This window comes from Haliaeetus albicilla, chromosome W (genome assembly GCF_947461875.1).
Source record: "Haliaeetus albicilla chromosome W, bHalAlb1.1, whole genome shotgun sequence".
Lineage (NCBI taxonomy): Eukaryota > Metazoa > Chordata > Aves > Accipitriformes > Accipitridae > Haliaeetus > Haliaeetus albicilla.
In genome coordinates, this window is record NC_091515.1 from 40,449,313 (window position 1) to 40,476,024 (window position 26,712).

At 41.9% G+C, this 26,712-nt stretch overlaps 1 protein-coding gene and 1 long non-coding RNA gene across 2 annotated transcripts in view; both read right to left on the bottom strand.

Annotated features, from left to right (window-relative positions):
- Positions 1-21,429, bottom strand: part of PGGT1B (protein geranylgeranyltransferase type I subunit beta) — a 94,278-nt gene extending 72,849 nt beyond the window's left edge. Inside the window, 2 exon segments of the mRNA XM_069775096.1 lie at positions 12,312-12,430; positions 21,256-21,429. Of these exon segments, the coding sequence (XP_069631197.1) occupies positions 12,312-12,430; positions 21,256-21,389 (253 nt within the window). The 5' untranslated portion in view covers positions 21,390-21,429.
- LOC138683379 (uncharacterized) overlaps positions 1-26,712 on the bottom strand; it is a 224,933-nt gene that overhangs the window by 148,648 nt on the left and 49,573 nt on the right. The gene's annotated exons all lie outside the window — the stretch shown is intronic.

The following is a 26,712-nucleotide window of genomic DNA, read 5'->3' on the forward strand; positions in this document are numbered from 1 at the left end:
TTTTTTCCCTTTCTCAAAGACTTCTTCTGCCGTGTTGCCCCATACGATGATGTCATCAATGTATTCCAGGTATTCCGGAGCTTCACCTTTTTCCAGTGCAGTCTGGATTAGTCCATGGCAAATGGTGGGGCTGTGTTTCCACCCCTGGGGCAATCGATTCCAAGTGTACTGGACACCCCTCCAAGTAAAGGCAAATTGTGGACGACACTCTGCTGCCAGAGGGATTGAGAAAAACGCATTAGCAATGTCAATTGTGGCATACCACTTGGCTGCCTTTGACTCTAGTTTGTATTGAAGTTCTAGCATATCTGGAATGGCAGCACTCAGTGGTGGCGTAACTTCATTCAGGCCGCGATAGTCAACTGTTAGTCTCCACTCCCCATTAGACTTTCGCACTGGTCATATGGGACTATTAAAGGGTGAGTGAGCTTTGCTGATCACTCCTTGGTTCTCCAGTTGGCGAATCAACTTGTGGATGGGAATCAGAGAGTCTCGGTTGGTGCGATATTGCCGCCGGTGCACCGTCGTGGTAGCAATTGGCACTTGTTGTTCTTCAACCTTCAGCAACCCCTCAGTCGAAGGGTCTTGAGAGAGACCAGGCAAGGTAGACAGCTGTTCAATTCCCTCCATCTCCAAGGCAGCTACACCAAAAGCCCACCGATACCGCTTTGGGTCCTTAAAATACCCTCTCCTGAGATAGTCTATGCCAAGGATACACGGAGCCTCTGGACCAGTCACAATGGGGTGTTTCTGCCATTCATTTCCAGTTAGGCTTACTTCAGCTTCCAATACAGTTAATTCTTGGGATCCCCCTGTCACACCAGAAATACAAATGGGTTCTGTCCCTTTATAACTTGATGGCATTAGAGTACACTGTGCACCAGTATCTACTAGAGCCTTATACTCCTGTGGGTCTGACGTGCCAGGCCATCGAATCCACACAGTCCAATAGACCCGGTTATCCCTTTCCTCCACCTGGCTGCAGGCAGGGCCCCTCTAATTCTGGTCAGAGTATCCAGTATTCACTTCTCGTAAAATTGGCTCAGAAGTCCCTTCAAGAGGATCAGAAATAAGATCAGCCCTTCTACTCTGTCTGGAAACTGGAGCAGCATTTTTCCTGGTAGAATCCCCTTTTGTGGTGGTTTTTCCTCGCAGCTCACGTACCCTTGCATCTAGGACCGAGGTAGGTTTTCCGTCCCATTTCCTCATGTCCTCTCCATGATCACATAGGTAAAACCACAGGGCACCTCGCGGTGTGTACCTTCTATATTCTCTCTCTTGGGCAGAACGCTCACTCCTAATAGCTGAGACATTGGTCCTTACAAATGGGGAGTAGGACATATCCTCTTTGATTTGCTGGACATCCTGGGACAGCTTCTCCACAGCTGAAATGCAGGCTTGTAGGGAGGAGGAGAGATTTTCTTCGTATTGACGGAGTTGGCGAGCCACTTCATCCACTGTCAGTGCCTCTTCGACTTTCCAGGTCATTATTGCCAATGTGTTGGCATAGGACGATGGTGCGCTCCCTACAAACTTCCGCCACATGGGTCGTGTGCATTGGACTTCGTCTGGATCTTTGGGTAATTGTGGGTTGTCCGGGTCACGATGGATCGTCTCTAGCACAGCTAATTCCCTCAGATATTGGATACGTCTCTCCATGGTGGTCCACTTGCTTGATTGACATATAACATCTTCCTTAAAGGGGTACCTTTCCTTCACACTTGACAGGAGTCGCCTCCAGAGGCTGATGGCTTGTGTCCCTTTTCCAATTGCCTTGTCAATGCCACCTTCCCTGGCAAGGGATCCCAGCTGCTTGGCTTCCCTACCTTCTAATTCCAAGCTATTAGTCCCATTGTCCCAGCATTGGGGGAGCCAGGTGATAATATGCTCACCTATACAGAGGCCAAAATCTTTTCGCATATCCCGCAGCTCACTCAAGGATAGGGACCGGGTTATTACCTCTGGTTCTGCCTCTTCCTCCGGTTCCCGTGATGACCCTGGTTCACCTTCATCCTTCGCTAAGCGAACTGATTTTTTTGTATATTTCTTTTTATGTACGGGGGCAACTGATACTGGTGCGGGTTGGTCCACTGATTAAGTTGCAGTATCGCTCGCTGGGTTTTGGATAACCGCAGTGTCTGTCGCCGAGGTTTGGGTAGCAGCAGTGCTCGTCGCTGGGGCTGGAGGGACCGCAGTGCCCGCTGCCAAGGTTTGGGTAGCTGCTTTGGGTAGCTACAGTTCTTGTCGCCGGAGCTGGAAGGGTCGCGGTGCCTGTCGCCAAGGTCTGGGTGCCTGCAATGCTCCTTGCCGGGGCTGGAGGGGCCGCAGCGCCCGTTGCCGAGGTTTGAGTGGCCGCGGTGCTCATCATTTTGTTGTTAGGTCCAGAGACTTTCTCTTCCCCTTGAGGGTACTGAGTGGTGTCGAACAGGGCTTGATAGGCATGGGCCAGGCCCCAGCACGTTGCAGTGATTTGTATCTCTCTGGAACTGCCGGGGTGACAGCATACCTTTTCCAAATATTTTACTAGTTCTTCTGGATTCTGCACTTGTTCAGGGGTGAATTTCCAAAACACTGGAGGTGCCCACTTTTCTAGGTACTTGCCCATTCTACCCCACACACCCTGCCACTCATAATTATCCAGCCTTGGGGCACATCTCTGGGTGATCTTCTTAAATAGTTGTTTAACCTTAAACGAGAGCTGAACCACATTCAGAAGTATGCTAATTCCTAGCAGTAGGGCTAGGACCGTGCTGGTCCCAACATCCCAGGAGTACTCAAATTTTTCAAAATTCTCAAACACCATTGTAACTGGACTGAAGGAGAAAGGAGAGGGGAAGAAAGGTACCCCACCCATAGACTGGTTTTCCAAGGAGGAAAGGTAAATGGTATAATTATTAATAGTTTCCCACAGATGGCTCCCGCAGTATAAAGGTGACAATGCTAAGTGCAAATACCGGATTAATCCCACAGCCGATGACTTTATCATACCATAAACCAGTGTTATACAATACATCAAAGCAAAAACCTTAATCCACCTCCCACGGATGATAAGCAGCAGAAGAGGAACTACATACAGCAAGCGAGGTGATACATAACAGAACTTTAAAAACCAGAGCAACAACTCTAAGAACACATAAATCAACATAATGACCAGCGACTATTAGACCAATATAATGAATGCTTAGAACAAATTTGTTTTAACAAGCTCTGGTCAGGTTTGTCATTATGTCAACCCTTCGTGCCCCACGTTGGGCGCCAAAATGGACTGTCGTGGTTTAACCCCGGCCAGCAACTAAGCACCACGCAGCCACTCACTCACTCCCCCCCACCCAGTGGGATGGGGGAGAGAATCAGGAAAAAGAAGTAAAACTCGTGGGTTGAGATAAGAACGGTTTAATAGAACAGAAAAGAAGAAACTAATAATGATAATGATAACACTAATAAAATGACAACAGTAGTAATAAAAGGATTGGAATGTACAAATGATGCGCAGGGCAATTGCTCACCACCTGCTGACCGACACCCAGCTAGTCCCCGAGCGGCGATTCCCCGCCCCCACTTCCCAGTTCCTATACTAGATGGGACCTCACATGGTATGGAATTCCCTGTTGGCCAGTTTGGGTCAGGTGCCCTGGCTGTGTCCTGTGCCAACTTCTTGTGCCCCTCCAGCTTTCTCGCTGGCTGGGCATGAGAAGCTGAAAAATCCTTGACTTTAGTCTAAACGCTACTTAGCAACAACTGAAAACATCAGTGTTATCAACATTCTTCGCATACTGAACTCAAAACATAGCACTGTACCAGCTACTAGGAAGACAGTTAACTCTATCCCAGCTGAAACCAGGACAATTCTTTTATTAGTATTATTGTTATTATTACTTCGTCTCTCCTTGTGTTGTCCTATTAAACTGTGCTTATCTCAGCCCACAAGGTTTTACCTTTTTCTTCCAATTCTCCTCCCCATCCCACCATGGTGGGGAGGAATGAGCAAGCGGCTGTGTGGTGCTTAGTTGCTGGCTGGGGTTAAACCACAACAACCACTTTCTGAAAGAGCTTAATATACAACAAAAAGTAATAAACATTTTATCAATCACTGTATGACCGTTGAAAGCATAACAAAAAAAACTGGGAAAACTTGTCTTATTTGACAACAGAACTAAATAAATGTGACCCTTTTCCCATGTCAAAAGACTCCACGTTTACATCAAGAGTTGAAACTTTACCTTGAAGAAAGTCACGTTACTTAAGTGTAGATCAGAAAGTCTTTATGATGTATAACAGAGCTCCAAGTGATGACCACAGAAGGTTTATCCTAGGATCTCTTATGTTAGAGAAAGGACATTTCTGTTATGTGACTTTTATGATTAACCTTTGATGGGAAGAGTGGTAACTTCTACCACTACTTCTTCCCCTTCAGGGAACGTATGCATTCCTCTGGTTCCTGGGCTTTTCTTATTTTGCTAAGTACAGGAGTAATTTTAAATACACCATCAATAGCTTAAAATACATGAAGAAGTCATAGCTTTAACACAGGCTGACATAGTATACCCAGATAAAAGTAAACATGAGCAATTCTTACTGAACTAGGGCTAAAAAATAGATTATTCTTATAAATCAAAGCACTAGAATGTATCATAAAATGTAAAGTTACATTCTTTAAAACAGCAATCCACTGCACATCCAGATAAATACTTCAAATCCAGCCATTAAAAAAGGTTAAGTTAGAGAAGAATTCATATTTCTGCTTAAGAAATTGATGATCAGAAAGCTCAAATGTAACTAGGATCTCAAAAACAGTCAATGACATTTTCCCCATTTTTTTTAGTGCACAAGCAAAGGAGAAAAAAAAGCAGCATTATTACAAATCTAAATTCAATCTTTGCAAAAAACCCAAAACAAACCAAAAAACAACCCACAAATGTTTTAGGTCTCTGGTCTAGAGCAGCAGTTTTCAGCCTGCTAATGCATGGATCCTGGGGGTTCAGACCAGGAAGTGAAAGATGTCTCAGCTTTACTTAGGGTGCAGTTTCTTAGTATAGCAAAGCCAGTGAAACATCCAGCTGTCAAAGTATGTAATCTTGTTCCCTCTTCCCCACTGGGCTGGCACTAGCATTCCCAGCCACTTCAGTTCACAAAGGCAACACAAAGCTAACCTTTCTGACAGATAAATAAATACACGTTTTTCTGCCGCTTCGGCAAGCTAAACCAGCTCCCAGCAGGGTCAAACAAGTGCCAGTGTTGCTATAGGGGAGGATGGCAGATGAATATGGCCAAGGAACCTACATCCACTGTAGGTCTGTAATTACATTATTTCAGCCCAGAGCTCTGGATTCACAATCTTTTAAAAGTGCTGAAGTGGTTTTACATGTGACCTGCAAGGAACAACTGGGATACCTCTTTCTCACATTGCTAAGAGTTGTGCTTTAAGATACTTATAATAAATTTGAAATTCTCTCTAGGAGCTGCTTTATGAGAGGGAAAACAGTAAAGTTATAACATGACAAGAATCTGAAGAACAAGGAGTTGAAACAGGGTCTTTTGTCAATCCTTTTCTAATTTTACTGACACTAAGAAATATGTCTTATTCCAAAGATATAATTTCTAATAAGGCTTGTAAAAGAGCACAGCCCCCCTCCTAATGAAAAAGAAAAGGAGGATTTTTCAAAATTTCAGTGTCCTTCTAAAAGGAAACACAGTTTAGTCTTACTACAATGAACGCTGTTGGGGAATTTTTATGGTATCCTTCAAGGCGAATTAAACACACACTTGTGCTTAAATATAAAAGAAAAAAATAATGAACAATGCATTGGGCAGAGTCCTTCTGACAGGTACACCCGTCCCGACAGGAAACGAAACTTCTCCAGGCAGGGAGGAGAGGAAAAAAAAAACAAGCCCTAGAGGCCGCAGGTTGAAAATTGAACTGACCAATCCAACACGCGCCAGGTACACGGAAGTGTTGACCTTTTAGCCAATGGGGATTAAAATGACCACAGATCAGATTCGACAAGGGTATAAACGGGGTCCCGATGGAGGACATTTTGAGTCATTCCTCCTCAGAGCAGCAGTTCTGCAGTCGGGGACTCTCCCCTTGGGTTGGGATGCTGCCCTAGGTAACTCCTCGAGGTTGAGAGCCCTCATCTTTTAGGTGAGTGATATGCGCAGTTTGAGTCATCGTTTTTAAACCTTAAGAATTCTTAAGTCGGCTGTGTAGTACTAATTCCCCTTACATCATTGAGCTTGTGGTTTACTAATGTTACCGGAGTTTTAACTAACTTCTTACTGAAGAATAAATCTGAATTTTAACACCTGATGGATTTGATTGTGTGAGCCTCCATAACAGTCCTACAACCACAAGCAGTTCTACAAGGAGTCTGCAAAGATTCATCACAAGCAGATTCCTTATATACACTTGCACCAGCACCAATCCCCTGAGCGGTTGCATGGGGCACCTCAGCTGGGCCCTGAGTCCATCACCCAGCCCAGCTCTGCTGCCCAAAGGTGGCCCCTGAACACTGGCATTCCAGGATGGATACAAGACAATGCTAGGGCTGTTTCTTATCTCATCACCCAGGGAAACTTCACTCCCTTGCAAGGAGTCATTCTGTCTCTGGCATTCCTGCTTCCAGCCAGTTTAATGCCTTCTTGCCCTCCATGCCAGATCATTCCTCAGTCACAAATTACCACTGCTGAGCAGTTAAAATTAGAATTTCCTCTTCAACACATAAAGAAAACAAACACATGCTATTAGCCATGTAACGAGGCAGAGCTTTTACTAAACATGAAAGAAAGGTAGCAATGGCCAAAAGCTATGGAAGTAAAAACCAAACTATTTGGCAAAAGTGTGGTAGGTTGACCCTGGCTGGATGCCAGGTGCCCACCAAAGCCACTCTATCACACCCCTCCATAGCTGGAGAGAGGACAGAAAATATAATGAAAAGCTCATGGATCGAGATAAGGACAGGGAGAGATCATTCAATTACCATCACGAGCAAAACAGACTCGACTTGGGGAAAAAAATTAATTTAATTTATTACCAATCAAATGAGAGTAGGATAATGAGAAATAAAGTCAAATCTGAAAAACACCTTCCCCCCACCCCTCCCTTCTTCCCAGGCTTAACTTTACTCCAGATTTTCTCTACTTCCTTGCCCCCAGGCAGCACAGGGGGACGAGGAATGGCAGTTGCAGTCAATTCATCACACGTTGTCATCACACATTGTCTCTGCCGCTCCTTCCTCCTCAGGGGCAGGACTCCTCACACTCTTCCCCTGCTCCAGCATGGGGTCGCTCCCACAGGAGACAGTCCTCCACGAACTTCTCCAACGTGAGTCCTTCCCATGGGCTACAGTTCTTCACAAACTGCTCCAGCATGGGTCCTTTGCACGGCATGCAGTCCTTCAGGAACAGACTGCTCCAGTGTGGGTGCCCCACAGGGTTACAATTCCTGCCAGAAAACCTGCTCCAGCATGGGCTCCTCTCTCCACAGGTCCTGCCAGGAGCCTGCTCCAGTGCAGGCTCTCCACGGGGTCACAGCCTCCTTTGGGAACCCACCTGCTCTGGCATGGGGTCCTCCACAGGCTGCAGGTGGATATCTGCTCCACCGTGGACCTCCATGAGCTGCAGGGGGACAACCCGTCTCACCATGGTCTTCACCACGGGCTGCAGGGGAATCTCTGCTCTGGTGTCTGGAACTCCTTCTCCCCCTCCTTCTTCACTGACCTTGGTGTCTGCAGGGTTGTTTCTCTTACATGTTCTCACTCCTCTCTCTGGCTGCAGTTTCTGTTGCATAGGGTTTTTATCCCCTTCTTAAATATGTTATCCCAGAGGCGCTACCACCATCGCTGATAGGCTCAGCCTTAGCCAGCGGCAGATCCGTCTTGGAGCTGGCTGGCATTGCCTCTATCAGACATAGGGGAAGCTTCCAGCAGCTTCTCACACAAGCCACCGCTGTAGCCCCCCTGCTACCAAAACCTTGCCACACAAACCAAATACAAAAAGTTATAGAAGACATAGTCCTTTCAAATAAGTAGAAGACACCAAGGAAACCAAACATCCATCTAAGACTGTTAGGTTTGTGTGAGAGTCAGCTGATGTGTGACATGCTGTCCTGGTTTCAGCTGAGATAGTTAATTGTCTTCCTAGTAGCTGGTACAGTGCTATGTTTTGAGTTCAGTATGAGAAGAATGTTGATAACACACTGATGTTTTCAGTTGTTGCTAAGTAATGTTTAGACTAAGTCAAGGATTTTTCAGCTTCTCATGCCCAGCCAGCAAGAAAGCTGGAGGGGCACAAGAAGTTGGGAGGGGACACAGCCAGGGCAGCTGACCCAAAGTGGCCAAAGGAATATTCCATACCATATGACATCATGCCTAGTATATAAACCGGGGGGAGTTGGCCTGGGAGGGGCGGATCACTCCTCAGGAACTGACTGGGCATTGGTCAGAGAGTGGTGAACAACTGCATTGTGCATCACTTGTTTTGTATATTATTATTATTATCATCATCATCATCATCTTCCTTTGTGCCCTATTAAACTGTCTTTATCTCAACTCACGAGTTTTACTTTTTTTTCGATTCTCTCCCCCATCCCACTGGGTGGGGGGAGTGAGTGAGTGGCTGTGTGGTGCTTAGTTGCTGGCTGGGGTTAAACCACGACACATGCCACTCTCTCCAAATTACAACAGGTATTGAGTCAGGCTCTAAAACACTTGAGCTGAAATTAATTATGGTATTACTTTTTTGATTCTCCTATATCTCACATTTACAGTAAAACCACAGAAGAATATAGTCTATCCTGATGGACCTTAAGCTTTAGCTTCCTTTAGTGCATTTCCATTAGGTTCACAAAGTAAGATCTTCCCATATTAGTATATACAAACATATTACTTAATACTATCACAGTGTATTTTGAGATTATAACAATAAGTATTCTAAAAATTCAAATTCTGAATTTTCTACCAGGTTCTATAATACCCTACTATAATAGTTATTGGCAAAAGTAAACAGAAATTAACTTTGTAGAATATTGACTGTTCTGTCTCCAATCCATTGGAAACCCATTGTAAAGTATTAGTAGTTCTCAAAATAATTTGAACTTGCCATGTTTAAAAGTGCCTAATAATCAAGTGAAGTACTACTGATATGGAAGCTTTGGAGAGAGTAACATGAACAGCAGAGAAAATTTTCCAGTAAGAATTACAGGAATTCTCTTTTTGTTCCTTTTAGGAATTCATCCAGTGATGCAATCAAAACCAAAGAACCAAGATGAGCTAAAAACACATTCCAATTTAAATATAAGTCCATTGGTTTTCAGTGACAGAACCAAAAGTAATGAAGGCTTACATCAAGTGCAATGCAGTTCCTTAAGGCAAGATTATTGGAATTCCCTTATTCTAGAACCTACACAATACATCAGTGTTAGAATTTAGATGCTTAAAAATCAATTTTCCCCAGAAAAAGGGATATATCAGCATCCATGTCAAAGAAGCTTCAATAATATATTTCTTTAAAAGTAGAGTCAGATTTTTTCCAGGAAAGATTCTGATGCATCAAGCTGGCAAATATTCCCTTTAACCAGATATGTACAAAACCATGTTGAAACCAAAAACCTCAAGTGCTGCAGCCTACCACAGTTTAGCTACTTCTTCAAAGAGTCCAAAAGACAGTCAGAGCTCTAATGGTGGGAGGCTGCCATATAGCAAATATTGCACACATCCAGAATTAAAAACCAGAAAGTCAGTGCATTTTATTGAAAGTAGACATTAAAGGAGGATGTGCACTCCATTCTGAACATTTAATCATCCAGCATCCAATTTGTTGTTGTTGGTATCATTTACATTTTAATTCATCTATTGTCCATCAGATGAAATAAAAATGGAATAAAATAATGCTGAAATTTTAGGGGTCAAGGGACCAGATAAAGAGTAGTGTTAATACCAAAAGGAAGATAGTTTAACAAAAACAGTGTTCTTATGATGTGATATCAAGATACAGGATTGGAGTGAAGGTTGGTCTGCTGGAGAAATGAGGGATTTATTATTTATAAGCACAGAATGCACTGCCATAGGCATCCTCCCTAAAACTACGGTCCTGTAATTTTATGATAGTATGAGAGCCAGGAAAACAAAAAACCACAACAACAAAAAAAAGATAGCATGTCCTAGCTGTGCCCTGGATCTTTAGCCTCTGCTGCATGCTAAGATATTGTCCTGGTTTCAGCTGGGATAGAGTTAATTGTCTTCCTAGTAGCTAGTACAGTGCTATGTTTTGAGTTCAGTATGAGAAGAATGTTGATAACACTGATGTTTTCAGTTGTTGCCAAGTAGTGTTTAGTCTAAAGTCAAGGATTTTTCAGCTTCTCATGCCCAGCCAGCAAGAAGGCTGGAGGGGCACAAGAAGTTGGGAGGGGACACAACCAGGGCACCTGACCCAAACTGGACAATGGGGTATTCCATACCATGTGACGTCACATCTAGTATATAAACTGGGGGGAGTGGGGGTAGGGGGATCACCGCTTGGGGACTAACTGGGCGTCATTTGGCAGGTGGTGAGCAATTGCATTGTGCATCACTTGCATATTCCAATCCTTTTATTATTACTATTGTCATTTTATTAGTGTTATCATTATCATTATTAGTTTCTTCTTTTCTGTTCTATTAAACTGTTCTTATCTTAACCCATGAGTTTTACTTTTTTTTCTGATTCCCTCCCCTATCCCACTGGGTGGAGGGGAAGTGAGTGAGCGGCTGCGTGGTGCTTAGTTGCTGGCTGGGGTTAAACCATGACAGATATATACTGTCATCCCTAGAAGGCCTTTGATAATGATGTGACTATCCCAAATATTGGCTGGGAGGTGGGGTGATGGGACACTTACTGAGAATTACAGCATACTATCAAAGACAAACAAACAAAAAAATGCCTATTCTAATCTCTCTTCTTGCAAAGTTGACTGTTCTTTCAGAATACACTCCTGAAGACAGGGATATAGATCAGAAAGTATGCAACTCCTGAAAAAAAAGCATGTATACCCTGGAAAATTTTCTTAGTGCTAAGCGACAGGAACCTTCTCATAAATAAAAGACCTGTAGGAAGAATTATGTGATCCAAACCCCTTAATTTTCTGTAATCAGTCCTGAAATACAGCACAAGAAATCAAAATCTATAAGAGCTAATGTCTGGAACAGATCTGATGGTTTGTAAGTTGCTAGAAAAAGAAACGGGTTCTTTTTATTACTGCAAAAATCAAGCATCAGCAATCTTGACTTCCATACGTTCACTTCATAAAACTCTTAATTTCATAAAACTGCTTTAGGGAAGACACTTAATTTGTGGTATATGATTAGACTAGATATTATAAGGAAATACACAATTTTATTTCTACAACCATCCAACATACAAGGTACTTCACATGTTCATGATTTTATAGACAGGCACCTGGAATTACCTCTTCTCTAAAGACAAGTCTGGAGCTATCCCCACACCAGCACTTAACATGCCAGCACCTCACTTCTTAAAATGGCAGTGCCTCATCCACATCTCCCTCACTTCCACTCCTTCTATTGCTATTAACCACTTGCCTGAGCCACCACAGAAAAAACACCAATACCTACTAGCCCAGAGAAATAGCACCTCCCTCCACTTCTGTCAAGTTACCTGGAGAGGGCCACTTCTTGTGTGCTCCCTCCCTAACCTGAATCTACTATGAACCTTCCAATTTGAGGACAGCTAGGACAGAGCAACAGTATTACTCCTTCTAAAAACATTAGGTAAATTTAACCTTCACAGATCTAAAGAATATTTTTTTCATTATAAAGTGGGAACTGCGTTTATCCCTTTTGCTTCTTAACCTTACACCTCCCTTTTTTCTAAAAGTCACATCTGTGCTTATAGCTCCTGGCATAGCTACAATTAGCAGAAGTCAATATAATCATTAATAGACTTGTAATATCTATATGGCATATGCATTTCTTTTAGAAACAGGTGAAAAAATTCTCTGAGAAGATGCTCAAAGGTGGAACAACTTCTTAAGTATTTTATATTGTCTTGTCTTCAAATTAATTTCATAGCTTCACCTTGAACACATAAAAAAAGCTAAACTAATCACTTCTAGCCTTATTTCATTAGAGGGGTATATTTCTAGGAATTGCTAGACATACTGCTATCAGAAATTATCAGGACAACCACCTCAGGAAGGTCAAGCTTGTATTTTATAAAAACTAAGAGCAATACACTATTCCCCAAGTAGAAAGCAAAAGTAAAGACGTTAATATTAATTAAAAAAAAAAACAACAAAACAAAACTAAAAACTCACTCACTGTCTTCTGTGGGAAGGACCTGCAGGGAATAAATCCATTCTATTATATCGTCTTTGTTCACCACATCTAAGGAGTCCAACATATCCAGACCAGAGAGTGCGAAAAACGTAATTGTCAACCTAAAAGAAAAAGATAAGACTTACACTTCCCACCATAAATATCATTGGGAGATTAACAAATGGTTGAAGAAACAGAAATATCTATGAATTCTCAGCCTTTGAGAGTGGTACATCATACTGAGTCTAGCTCAGAAAGCATGAAATTTATCTACTGGACAAAATTATGTTCTTTATATTTTAAGGATTTCTCCATCTCAACAAAGCTCTTATTATATGCCATCTCTTCTTTTATATAGTAATGAGATGCCAATTCAGACGTTAACCTAAGAGCCTGCTTACCTGAAAAAGTCAATACAAGGCATACTAGGTTATTAACATATGGAACACTAGTTCTGTAATGAATTCTTACATGAACAATCTTATCAATATGCAGTAAGTGCAAGGTAACCCTGAACTGAAGTAAGCTGCCTCTCACTGTGTCCTAAATCCAATTTCAGATGCTTAGAAGTTAGGTGTCAAATAGCAAGGCTTCCTTTATAACCAATCAATGTATCAATAGGCACACACAATGAATTACCATCTAGAGGTACTTATTTCTTGTCATTGGATACAAAGGAGCCTAGATGAATAACTTAATTAAACATCTAAAATTAAGCAAGTCAAATCTAAGTATCCAAGATGGGAAGTGAAGTCTGTAGTAGCTAGCATGCTGTACTGGGTCTGGCTGGGATGAAGTTATGAAGTTAACTTTCTCCATAGTAGCCCATATGGTGCTGTGTTTTGCATTTGTGGCTAAAACAGTGTTGATAACACACCAGTGTTTTGGCTACTGCTGACCAGTGCGTGCACAAAGCCTTCTCTCCCCCCTACCCCCAAAGGCCAGTATGCTGGGGGTGAACAAGAGGTTGAGAGGGGACACAGCTGGGACAGCTGACCCCAACTGACCAAAGGGCTATTCCATACCACATGACGTCGCACTCAGCTATAGAAGCTCAGGGAAAGGAAGGAAGAGGATGCAGGGACATTTGTGGTTATGGCATTTGTCCTCCCAAGTAACCCTTACGTGTGCTGAGACCCTACTTCCCAGGAAGTGGCTGGACATCTGCCTGCCGATGAGAAGTAGGGAATTAATTCCTCTTTTTGCTTTGCTTGCACACACAGCTTTTGCTTTTCTTATTAAACTGTCATTATCTTGATCCACAAGTCTTTTCACCTTCCGTTTATCTCCCTGTCCCCCAGGAGAGGGGAGTGAGCGAAAAGCAGGGTGGGTGTTTGGTTGCTGGCCAGGGTCAACCTACCACACATGCTGAAGTTCTTTCTTGCTCATAGCTCATTTCCTTCCTTAAATTTGTGCTATTGTAACTGTTTATAAGGCTACACAGTAAACCAACCCCTTAGTTTGGGAGGGTTGTTTTTATAACAGGCTTATAGCATAGCCCCTCAAGCAGTTGTATCAGTTGCACTGAAAAAGCACCAAAACAGCAGCACTGGGGTAGGAAAACATTCATGCAACAGTACCATGGAAGTTCTGACTCAGATTAAAATTAGCTGAATATACATTTTGCCACTCACAGTTGTATCTGCCTATCCTTCTTTAAATTCTTGCTCTGTTTGACCAACAGATAAACTGATTGTGAAACAGCTGTTGAATAGACAGAAACTACAGCTTAGCATGCTAAGGAAAACCAAAAGTCAATGCCAGCTTTCCTTAGGACACTAAGTTATAATTTACAGTTACCTCACAGGCCTCCTGACCACCCTGAGTATCAGGAGTAGGAACCTCTGAAGAAGTTCAGGACAGACGTGGACAGAAGCCTCTATAGCCATCTAATTTCTGCCTGTGGTTCTGCACCAGAGCCACAAATGCTAAGGCCAAGAAAAAATGGTGATGTGAGTCAGCCCAAAATATACCTTAAAATGATTCTGCTAATTAAAACACAGCAGCCAAACAATGATGCAGCAGACACTTATCTCAAACACAATGGCACACCCTACAAAGCATGACATACCTATCAGTGGGCTAATCTGCTGTTACAATAATCATGTGGCCAAACAGTCACAAGCAGTTTTTTAAGCCAACTTCTATTTCACAACTGATATCACCTAGGATTACATACCACAAACAGTGATCACAACTCATTTGAAAAATGGTAACTTGTTACACTGAGGTTACTTGATTTCATGGTATCTTTTACTTCAACCCCGAGTTTTTGTATTGCTTCTTTGTACCATTCTTACAAAAAATAGAGTTTAATCTATAATCTTCATGGATTCTGACACTAACATTCCCTCTTCAAAAAAACGCTCCACGCAACTCTAAGGTCCTTGATGAAAATTTCAAACACAGAATAGCATACATCTCCACTAGTGCAGGTATTTATGGTCAAAAAAAAGCATAAACTTATTTTGTTGTCCTGGTTTCAGCTGGGATAGAGTTAATTGTCTTCCTAGTAGCTGGTACAGTGCTATGTTTTGAGTTCAGTATGCTGATAACACTGATGTTTTCAGTTGTTGCTAAGTAATGTTTAGTCTCAAGTCAAGGATTTTTCAGCTTCTCAAGCCCAGCCAGCGAGAAGGCTGGAGGGGCACAAGAAGTTGGGAGGGGACACAGCCAGGGCACCTGACCCAAAGTGGCCAACGGGGTATTCCATACCATGTGACGTCACATCTAGTATAGAAACTGGGGGGAGCGGGGGCGGGGGGATCGCCGCTCAGGGACTAACTGGGCATCATTTGGCAGGTGGTGAGCAATTGCACTGTGCATCATTTGTACATTCCAATCCTTTTATTATTGCTGTTGTCATTTTATTAGTGTTATCATTATCATTATTAGTTTCTTCTTTCCTGTTCTATTAAACCGTTCTTATCTCAACCCACGAGTTTTACTTCTTTCCCGATTTTTCTCCCCCATCCCACTGGGTGTGGGGGGGGAAATGAGTGAGCGGCTGCGTGGTGCTTAGTTGCTGGCTGGGGTTAAACCACGACATTTGTAATCACTTAATTCTAAAATCTCTCTTTATTATTATTATTAGAAATAAAGTTTTTGAGTACAGAAAGCCAAAAAAGTATGCTGTGTAGAAAACATTTCTACATGGAACAAAAATATCATTTAAGACAAAAATATTATTTAAGCATGATCTGATGGCTGCAAAATAGTCTTTTTAAAGTGTAAGCTTAACACTTCAAGGTTTATATCAACTTTTGCCATAGATCAGATATGTGTAACCCAAAATCAGACTCTGGACAATAACCCACTACTTTGAGCAAAACCACTACTTTTTAAGAAACACAAGAAAAAAAATTAAAAGGTAGTTCACCTACAGTAAATTTTTGAAACCTTGCTGTCCTGGTTTCAGCTGGGATAGAGTTAACTGTCTTCCTAGTAGCTGGTACAGTGCTATGTTTTGAGTTCAGTATGCGAAGAATGTTGATAACACTGATGTTTTCAGTTGTTGCTCAGTAGCGTTTAGACTAGAGTCAAGGATTTTTCAGCTTCTCATGCCCAGCCAGGGCACCTGACCCAAACTGGCCAACAGTGTATTCCATACCATGTGACGTCCCATCTAGTTTAGGAACTGGGAAGTGGGGGGGCAGGGATTCGCCTCTCGGGGACTGGCTGGGTGTCGGTCGGCGGGTGGTGAGCAATTGCCCTGTGCATCATTTGTACATTTCAATCCTTTTATTACTACTGCTGTCATTTTATTAGTGTTATCATTATCATTATTAGTTTCTTCTTTTCTGTTCTATTAAATCGTTCTTATCTCAACCAATGAGTTTTACTTCTTTTCCGGATTTTCTCCCCCATCCCACTGGATGGGGGGGAGTGAGTGAGCGGCTGCGTGGTGCTTAGTTGCTGGCTGGGGTTAAACCACGACACTTGCATATGATATGTTCCAATTTTCACAAATACTAAGTTTGACAATCTTTGACTGCAAATATTTAAAGGCATTTTCACACTGTTACCCAGCTAAGCTACTTCCAAAGAGGCGCAAACACCATGCCAATTTCAGCACTAGGAACTGCTGTAAACTAGGCCCAAAACCACAAGACTGTGCATACAAAAGACAAAACAATATACCTGACCTATACCAAAAAATACATACATCAGATAAATGAATGTAGAAAATGATTTTATGTATAATTAGGTTTTAGTTTAATCAAAGCTGATTCTCTGTGTTAACTGTACCAGCAGCATTAAGAAACTGACTGTACACAGAGTATTGGAATTCACATATGATGGGCAAAAACATCCAGGCAACACTGAACACAGTGCACTCCTCATACAGCCATCTACATACTACATTTTACTTCATAGGCTATCTTGCCTCACAGAGAATTAACAGACACGTGTTCTAAGACTAACCATGACTGTTATCAGCACCTTATCTGACACATAGCATGAAATTAAAAATCTTCATATAGAACAATTCAGAGAGAAAGCAGCCCTTTTAAACACAACCCCCAAGTCTGGTATCACTATTGCTGTACCTTTTCTTCATGCCTTCTACAACAACTATAGTTACTGCATGTGTGTACTGGGTCTGGCTGGGAGGGAGTTAATTTTCTTCATAGCAGCATGTATGGTGCTGTGCTTTGAATTTGGGACCAAAACTGTTGATAACACATGGATATTTCAGTTATTGCTGAGCAGTGCTTACAGAGAGTCAAGGCCTTTTCTGCTTCTCACACCACCCCACCAGCGAGTAGGCTGGGGGTGCACAAAAAGTTGGGAGGGGACACAGCTGGGACAGCTGACCCCAACTGACCAAAGGGATATTCCAGACCATATGACGTCACACTCAGCAATAAAAAGCTGGGGGAAGAAGAAGGAAGGGGGGGACGTTCAGAGTTATGGCACCTGTCTTCCCAAGTAACCGTTACGCGCAATGAAGCCCTGCTTTCCTGGAAATGGCTGAACATCTGCCTGCCAATGGGAAGTAGTGAATGAATTCCTTATTTTGCTTTGCTTGCACGCACAGCTTTTGCTTTCCCTATTAAACTGTCTTTATCTCAACCCATGACTTTTCACACTTTTGCCTTTCTGATTCTCTTCCCCATCCCACTGAGGGGGGGGAACGAGTGAGCGGCTGTGTGGGGCTTAGCTGCCTACCAGGTTTAACCCAAAACAACATGTATTAATTTAGGAAGTCAAGCATCAAAGTTTGACATCTGAAGTTTATTTTTTAATTGACCTATTGAAAGCTTACGTAACAGATATCCTGGGTCTTAAGGTCCCCTCCAAGATAAGCAAATAAAGACATTTCTGATGGCAGATTCAGAGCTCTTGATCTTCAGCCAAGTACAGACTATAGTTTCTCAGAATTCAAAAACCTTTTCAAGTGACTGATTTGAGAAGCTGAATAATCATGCTACAAAGAGCACCATGAAATATCACAATCTGAAAGATTTTAGAGACCAGGAGAGCTGAATTCTCCTGCCAAACCTCATAGTATAACTGATAGTGTATGAGACTTTACAGACCAGATTACTGAAAATCTACTGTCACTGATGTTGCATGCAGCAACTACAGATAAAAATAATCATGAGGGCTTTGGACCAATAATTTCAGTGAAGAAGATTACATTGGGTCTGGCTGGGATGGACTTAACTTTCTTCATAGCAACCTGTATGGTGCTGTGTTTTGGGTTTGTGGCTAAAACAGTGTTGGCAACACACCAATGTTTTAGCTATTGCTGAATAGTACTTGCACAGCATCAAGGCTTTCTCTTTTTCCTCACTCTTTTTCCCTCCCCAGCAAGTAGTGTGAGTAAGAGGTTGTGAGGGAACACAGCCAGGACAGCTGTTGTTATAGTTGTACCAACTCCCTTAGTGTTTGACAAACTAGTTAGAGTGGACCAGCACTGTGCTGAAAAAAACTTCATCCTCTGCCACCTTGCCTTGTTACAACAAATGCATTGTTTCTGCTGCAGTGCAGTGAACCAAAACTAATCTCACTGACAAATTATTATTATTATTATTATTATTATTATTATTATTACAAGTTTCTCTGTAATTTAGTTGAGTTCCCCAATCTGGGTCACAATGGAACCACAGAAATGGAGGAACAAGGGAGGTAAGAATGAAAGGATGACAGCATTTCTTTCTGCAGCAATACCAGGTCAGGAGGTTTGCTGAACTCAGTGACATTGAACTTGTCAAAAAGGCCAACTTTGTGCCCTCATGGTCAAACTAGGGATGACACTTTTGTGGTGCAATCACCTGCTTAGAATTTGTTAACAGAGACATATGTATATCTGCAGAACATTGATCTAAAAATCAGTATATTAGAACTCAAGAATCTCTGGGTGAGTAAAAATGTCATGACTTAAACAAATGCATGAATTTAGATGACCATGATTTTTATTCTAATTGAAGATTTAAATTTGATTATGCCAACTGGCCAAAAATTAAGGAGTCCTGAAATAGCTTCAAACTGACGGTTCCAATTTTCAGAAAACTTAGGGTTTTTTCAGTGTTGCACAACAATTATATACAATTCACTGGGCACTGATTATTTAATGTATCATGGCTACTATGACCACACATTAAATTTAAGCTCAGATAGCTCATTAATTTCAAAAGAGATATGAAAACAATTAGTATTATTATTAGCGTTATTCAATAAGATTAGGGAAGATGCTATGTAAACTAGAGCCTCTGCTTTAGCTCAGTGGCAAACTGTGACAGCTTGGTAATGTAAATCATGGAATAGAAATGTCTAGGCTGGCAGAGACCTCTGGAGATCACCTGGTCCCACCTTCTGTTGAAAACAGGGCCTTAAATTAGGTTACCCAAGGCCCCATTCAGCCGAGTCTTTAAGGGAGACTCCTCTCTGGGCAACCTATTCCAGTGATTAACTGCTCTCATGGTGAAGAACATTTTTCTTATATCCAGACAGAATTTCCCCAAAAGCAACTCATCCCTGTTGCCTCTTGTCCTGTCACTGCATTCCCTTGTGAAGGAAGCACCTCCATCTTTCTCTTCAACTACTTTTTAGGTAGTGAAAGACTGTGATTTAGATCTTCCCTGAGCCCTCTCTTCTCTAGGCTGAGCAAATCCCATTTCTCTAGCCTTTCTTCATATGTCAATTTTTTCCAACCCTCTTATCATCTTGGCAGCCCTCCTCTGCTGGACCCTCCAATTTTTCAGTATCACTGATGAACTGGGGGACCAAAAATGTATGCAGTATTCCAGGTGTGACATAACAAGTACCAAATAGAGTGGGATAATCACATCCCTTGATCTTGTGACTATACAACCCAGGGCATGTTTTGCCTTCGTTACTTCAAGTACTGCAAATGTTAAGCTTGGAAGATCAAATTATATTTTACTTGTAATCTGGTCTGGTATTTCAGTTTAGAGATTGGAAAGGATCTCCGTTATTCACCACCTAAACAAACATAACTGTAGTGAAATAACAGGATTGGAAGAACCCTCCTAAAACTTTAACAAGGTGTTGAAAAATTATGGAAGTACACTGAAAAAATGGTTATGGTCAGTCTTTATAAATATTTGTCAGGCACCTATATATATTTATTTAAAATGGAGGAGAAAATAGTTTGCTGTAAGATTCCAAGAAGGATTTAGTCTTCTTATCATCTTATCTTGTTTTAGTTTGGATTTTCCACACCAGAATGATGAATGTTTTCTCCACTTCATATTATGTGGCCATGTTTAGCCCTCCTGGCTATGATTTTAATAGATTCGTGTATCAAATTTATTATAACTTTAATGCCTAAATAAAACTAGTGTATAGCATGCTAAGACGACTTCTTCATGCCATTTAAAATAACAAAGTATACTGAAACAGGCTAAGGCTTAATGAATTAATGCATTACTTAAGATCAAAATGTATAATTTTTTTTATATAAAGCCATGTGTTATTTCACACACTGCTTTAACACTATATCCATACTAATCTTCATAACTGAAGAAACACATGGTTTTTGCCAGGTGTCTGTATGTTCAACTGAAGGAAAGCTTCATTTAACAGGACTTGATCAAAGTCATTAAGCATTCTTCACAGTATGTACGACTTCCAAGAAATTACAAAGTGAAAAAAATGTGATGACTATTGATTGAATAAAATATTGAATCCTTTACACATCTCCAAGTTTCTATTAAATGCACAAGATAGTCAATAATTTAACTGTCAAGTTGCATCAGAAATAACTTATTAGCTTACATGAAGACATTAAGAATCTAAAATAAATGCATTCTGAATCCACTACATGGACAAGTGGCCATCTACTTTAAAGTAAGGGGCATATTTCACTATTACCAGTAACATGTTTTAACACTTGTACTAGCTAATGAAGATATAAACGATTTCTGTTACATAACAGTATTCTGCATGCTGACTTTGAACTACAGGCAACTTAAGTAATTTATTTTAAAATCGGCTTTCAGGGTGGATTAAAAGAATGAAGCACTAGACTAAAAATAGATTAGAAGGATTAATAAATGGGGGTTTTTTCTCATGCATATAAGGAAGTTTAATTGAGCACAGACTAAACTTCTACATAAACTTACATTTTTGTGAACTATCTGCTGGTGGAGAGTTTTCTAGAGAAGGCATTAATTTTGACCACCGCTGCGCCGGCTGTTAAGACTACCGACACAGTGAGATCCTGTATCCTGCCCACAGCTGCTTCGCCAGTGCTACCATCTCGAGGGGAGCCGGGGCGGGCGAGCGGACAAGTCTCCAGGAATGATTTCCTGTCAAACGCAACCGCCCCTGAGAGAGAAAAGACTCCCCCCGAGTCTCTGAGGCTGGCGGAGGACGCCAGGAAAAAGGAAACTGGGTCTGTCCCGCCTTTCCACCGTGAGGCCCGAGAGCGACGGGAACGCGCCAAAGCCCCATCAGCCCGGCCTGCCGAGCATACCTGCTGGTCTCCAGGAACGAGTACCGCTCGGGCAGGATCTGGAGACAACGCTGGAAAAAACAAACATGCCGTTCTTTCAGGAAGTCCAGCCGCTCCACCTCCCCCAAATTCAGCGACAGCCGCGCTACCGCCATCTTACCCCCCGCCTGTGTCCGGCGCGCACAACCTGCGTCATGTGCGGCTGCCGCGGGACACAACCAGGCGCCGGTCCCGCCCGCTGGGCGTGAAGCTCTCCTGGGGACTGCCCCAGTATGGTCTGCCAGCTCTCCCCGCAGACCTAGGCTGGACAGCTGCACCTCCCTCAGTGGCTCAGCTCCCCCGCGGGGGCTCTCTGGGTCCACCTCACCCCGGAATGACGGGGAGAAGGAGAGAGTAACTGCTTACTTCGTAACGGCACCCTGTCAGCCTGCAAGAGCTCCCAGTCAGCTCAATACGTGCCCGAGATACTATTAGGTAAAATGACTATGTATTGTTTTATTACATCTGGTGATATCCTGCAGGTAAATCCAGTAACTTGAACTAATTATGCGTGTCTCAGGAAATAATTTACTGTGTAGCAAATTGCATACAAGACTTCCATCGACGTTCATAAGGGTTAATAGGAGCAAATAAAAGCAGGGTTACTATTTCTCATATACCAATCTGAAATTCAAGGAGGAGTATAAAAAAAAAAGCTGATCATAGTGAAAAACTTTTAATACAAACTGAAATATATGTCATGATGAAAACATTAATAATGTAACAAAAAACAGTTGAAATACATCACAAAATACAAAGGTAATATATGTCATTGGATAGAGCAAATTTTATGAAAACTCCTGAAGACAGTTGGCCACTTCATATGCAAGGAAATCATCATCCTGTAAAAATGATAGGCAGATAAAAAAAGATAGGCCTATAAAAAAAAAGTATTTATAAATAACTATCTTTATAATGGTATGTGTCCATTGTTGTCCTCCTTAACGATAAGGAATATGTAAGAGTCATTCTGAATGTGTTGGTCCAATCTCTTTTCTGCATTCCTCCCAGCTCCTGATAGGCCTGCAAACCCTGGACAGGTCTCTGGCTACATGAATTTCAAACTTACAGTAAAACAGACAAAAGAAATTTGTTCTTTTTGATCAATCACAAAATGAATTATATATGCACATTAGATCTTTATCATTTAGCTAAGTGCAAAGCAAACAAATCTACCTAGTGAGGAGACTTTTGCCCACACTACCACAGGAAACATAGCAGAAGCTTTTATTCCATGACATTAAGAGCGGCAGCAACTGCTTGATTTCATTACTTATGTATCTGCATTCAGCAGTCATTTGCTGGTCATAATGTCGATTTATGAGCTCTTAGAGTTGTGTCGCTCATTTTTAAAGTTCTGTTATTGTCGTGGTTTAACCCCAGCCAGCAACTAAGCACCACACAACTGCTCACTCACTTCCCCCCACACCCAGTGGGATGGGGGAGAAAATCGGGAAGAGAAGTAAAACTCATTGGTTGAGATAAGAACAGTTTACTAGAACAGGAAAGAAGAAACTAATAATGATAATGATAACACTAATAAAATGACAACAGTAGTAATAAAAGGATTTAAATTTACAAATGATGTGCAGTGCAATTGCTCACCACCCGCCGATCGGCACACAGTTAGTCCCTGAGCTGCAATTCCCCCCGCCCCCACTCCCCCCAGTTTCTATACTAGATGTAACGTCACATGGTATGGAATACCCCGTTGGCCAGTTTGGATCAGGTGCCCTGGCTGTGTCCTGTGCCAACTTCTTGTGCCCCTCCAGCTTTCTCACTGGCTGGGCTTGAGAAGCTGAAAAATCCTTGACTTCAGTCTAAACACTACTTAGCAAAAACGGAAAACATCAGTGTTATCAACATTCTTCTCATACTGAACTCAAAACATAGCACTGTACCAGCTACTAGGAAGACAATTAACTCTATCCCAGATAAAACCAGGACAGTTATGTATCGCCTCACTTGCTGTATGTAGTCCCTGTGCTGCTGCTTATCATCCATGGGAGATGGATTAAGGTTTTCGCTTTGATATATTGTGTAATATTGGCTTATGGTATGATAAAATTATCGGTTGTGGGATTAATCTGGTATTTGAACTCAGCATTGTCATCACCTCTATACTTCGGGAGCCATCTGTGGGAAACTATTAATAATTACACCCTTTACCTATCCTCCTTGGAGAGCCAATCTATGGGTGAGACACCTTTCTTCCCCTTTCCCTTCTCCAGTCTAATTACAATAGTGTCTGAGAATTTGGAAAAATTTGAATACCCTTGGGATGTTGAAACCAGCGTGGTCCTCTTGCTAGGAACTAGCATGTTCCTGAATGTGGTTCAGGTCTTGTTTAAGGTTAAACAACTATTTAAGAAAATCACCCAGAGGTCTGCCCCGAGGCTGGATAATTATGAGTGGCAAGCTGTGTGGGGTAGAATGGGCAAGTACCTAGGACAGCGGGCACCTCCAATGTTTTGGAAATTCACCCCTGAACAAGTGCACGATCCGGAAGAACTAATAAAATATTTGGAAAAAGCATGCTGTCACCCTGGCAACTCCAGAGACACACAAATCATTGCAATGTGCTGGGGCCTGGCCCATGCCTATCGAGCCCTGTTCAACACCACTCAGTACCCTCAAGGGGAAGAGAAGGTCTCTGGATCTAACAACAAGGCGACAGGCAGTACGGCCTCTCCAACAGGCACTGCAGCTGAACCTGTATCAGTTGCCCCTATACACAAGAAGAAATACACAAAAAAATCAGTTCACTTAGCGTAGGATGATGATGAACCAGGGTCATCACGAGAACAGGAGGAAGAGGCAGAACCAGAGGTAATCACCTGATCCCTATCCTTGAGTGAGCTGCGGGATATGCAAAAAGATTTCAGCTGTTGTCCAGTGCAGGAGGTAGAAATAAACGGACGCATGTAAAGTTGAAAGCAGACGACAGACGACCCTTTATTGCTAAAACACACACATATTTATAATCACATATTCTGCAAAGTCATTGTGCACGAGCACAATCATAGAATATGATTGGTTATACCATCTCTGTACACGCGCATAAACATAAGGCATAATTGGTTATACCAACTAAAACATGCGAAACTTGTCTCAGTCTAATTGGTCAAGATAAACTGCCGAATTGAGGTTCTTTGTACCAAGTTCCCTTTATCGTGGAATGCGCACTTGTATTCTTCTAATTGGCTTTATTATCATCTTCTGTTCAAGGTCTTCTAAAGGCGTCTGGAATGCTCTTGTGACCATTAGCTAAATATGTTCCTACAACTCCCTTTTTTTGTTTTTCGACAAATTAACACATGCTGTATTGCCTTTTGCAAAGATCTATGAACACAATTAATTAAACACGGTAAAAGCAACATTATACCTAATAAAATACATAAGAATAAAAGAAACCCCGATTTTTAACAAAGATACAAACTAACTCCTAAGTCCCCATCCCGCAGCTAAATGCTCTAAGTCGAAATGACAGCTTTCTTAATTGCGTTAAAGCTCTTGCAGCTCCTTCCTGCCTCTGCAGTTCTGTTATCTTGTTTATTAATTGCTCCACTTTCCAAGTTCTTCATGTCCGTTATTTTTCTGGTGGTTCAAAAGTCCATTCATACTGCAGCTGTCACATACTCCGGCCCACTCATGCTAACTGCGGCCTACTTATGCTAACTCTAAATAATCAGGCTCAAAGAAATGTCCCCCGTTTTCCATGAAATCTCCCACAATTCCCCCTTTTTGTTTTTGTGCAAGCCAAGTTACATGAAATGCTTTTGCAATCATATGTTCAACTATTTTTATAATATATGGTACAATCATTACAATTGCTAATACTACAATTAGAATAACTAAGCCATACATAAGCAAATCTTTCAATCATCCCATAATTCCCAAACTTGCTAGCTATCCACTTAACCCTGTGTCAGTTATCGTGAGCCTTTTACTGTGAATCATATTGATATCGGGTGTTAGTAACATAAGTCGTCTGAGGCTACATGGCCTCCCATTAAGTTTTGATGCAATTCCCCCCCCCATGCTCTATCCCCACGAATTAAAAATATCCCCGCAGGTAAAACAGCTGGAATAGAAAAAGAGCATGATATTCTGGAATAGATATAGTTACACCAAGCTGTAGCATTTCTATATACAGGCAAAATAGATAGCTTCTTGATGCGTTATGTTCGCCAAGGTTACCCATGCATTCTGTTTTGGTTGTTGGATCATCCATTCTTCCCTTATGTGTGTCACCCATAACAGCGAGGAGGAGTCCTTTTAGGTTCAGCGTTTTTCCAAGGATGTATTGACTGTCCAGGGTTTTACCCACTTTGCTGGTACCCATCTTGTTCTGTGATCTGTAACAACACAAGCATAACCTATTCCCCAGGTTATTAATTGAAATGGTCCTTCCCATACATTTTTCTCAACATTTTTAACCCTAACTTGAACATTGCTATTAATGTCAAACAAATCTCCTACCATGCCTTGCACATGTTTTACAATTGGTGGTACACTTTCGCCATCTGTCAATCTCAAGTAATTCAACACATATACAATTTTGTTCAATCATTCGTGAGGAGTAGCCATCTGCTCTCCCCCTTTTTGTTTTTGCAGTTGGCATTTCAAAGTCTGATTCATGTGTTCTACAATTGCCTGGCCTGTAGGGGAATGTGGTATACCCGTGGTGTGTACAATACCCCATTGACTAAAAAACTTTTGAGTTGTCTGTGCGATGTAGCACGGCCCATTGTCGGTTTTTATCTGAAGTGGAATGCTGTGTGCTGCAAAAGCTGAACACAGGTGTCGCTGGACGTGTCGACTTGTTTCTCCTGTCTGCGCTGTTGCCCATACAGCTGCAGAAAAACAATCCACAGACACACGAACATATTTCAATTTGCCAAACTCAGGTACGTGTGTTACATCCATTTGCCACAATTGTAAAGAATGCAAACCTCGTGGATTTACGGCTCCAGGTGAATTTGTTCCCACAAGTTGACACTCGGAACATGTCTGTGTAATGGCTTTTGCATCTCCAATGGTTATTCCAAATTGTTTTGCAAGTACCTTTGCTGATTGATGAAAAAACCCATGTGAGATTCTAGCTTGTCCTAACTTATCTGGTGAAGGTCCCGTCCATGCATGAGCTACCAACCGATCTACTGTTGCATTTCCTTGTGCTATTTCTCCTGGCAGATTCATGTGACTTCGAACATGACTTACAAAATAGGGGTGTAACCTGTCATTTAACAGGAACCACAATGTTCTAAACTGTTGATATAAATCCTCTTGTTTACAGTGTTTCAAAATAGCTCTTTCCATTCGTTGTACTACCCCAACAACATAAAGCAAATCGCAAATAATATTTACGGAAACATTCGACCATAATTTAAACGCTTCAATTACAGCTTGCAACTCTACTTTTTGCACCGAGCCTTC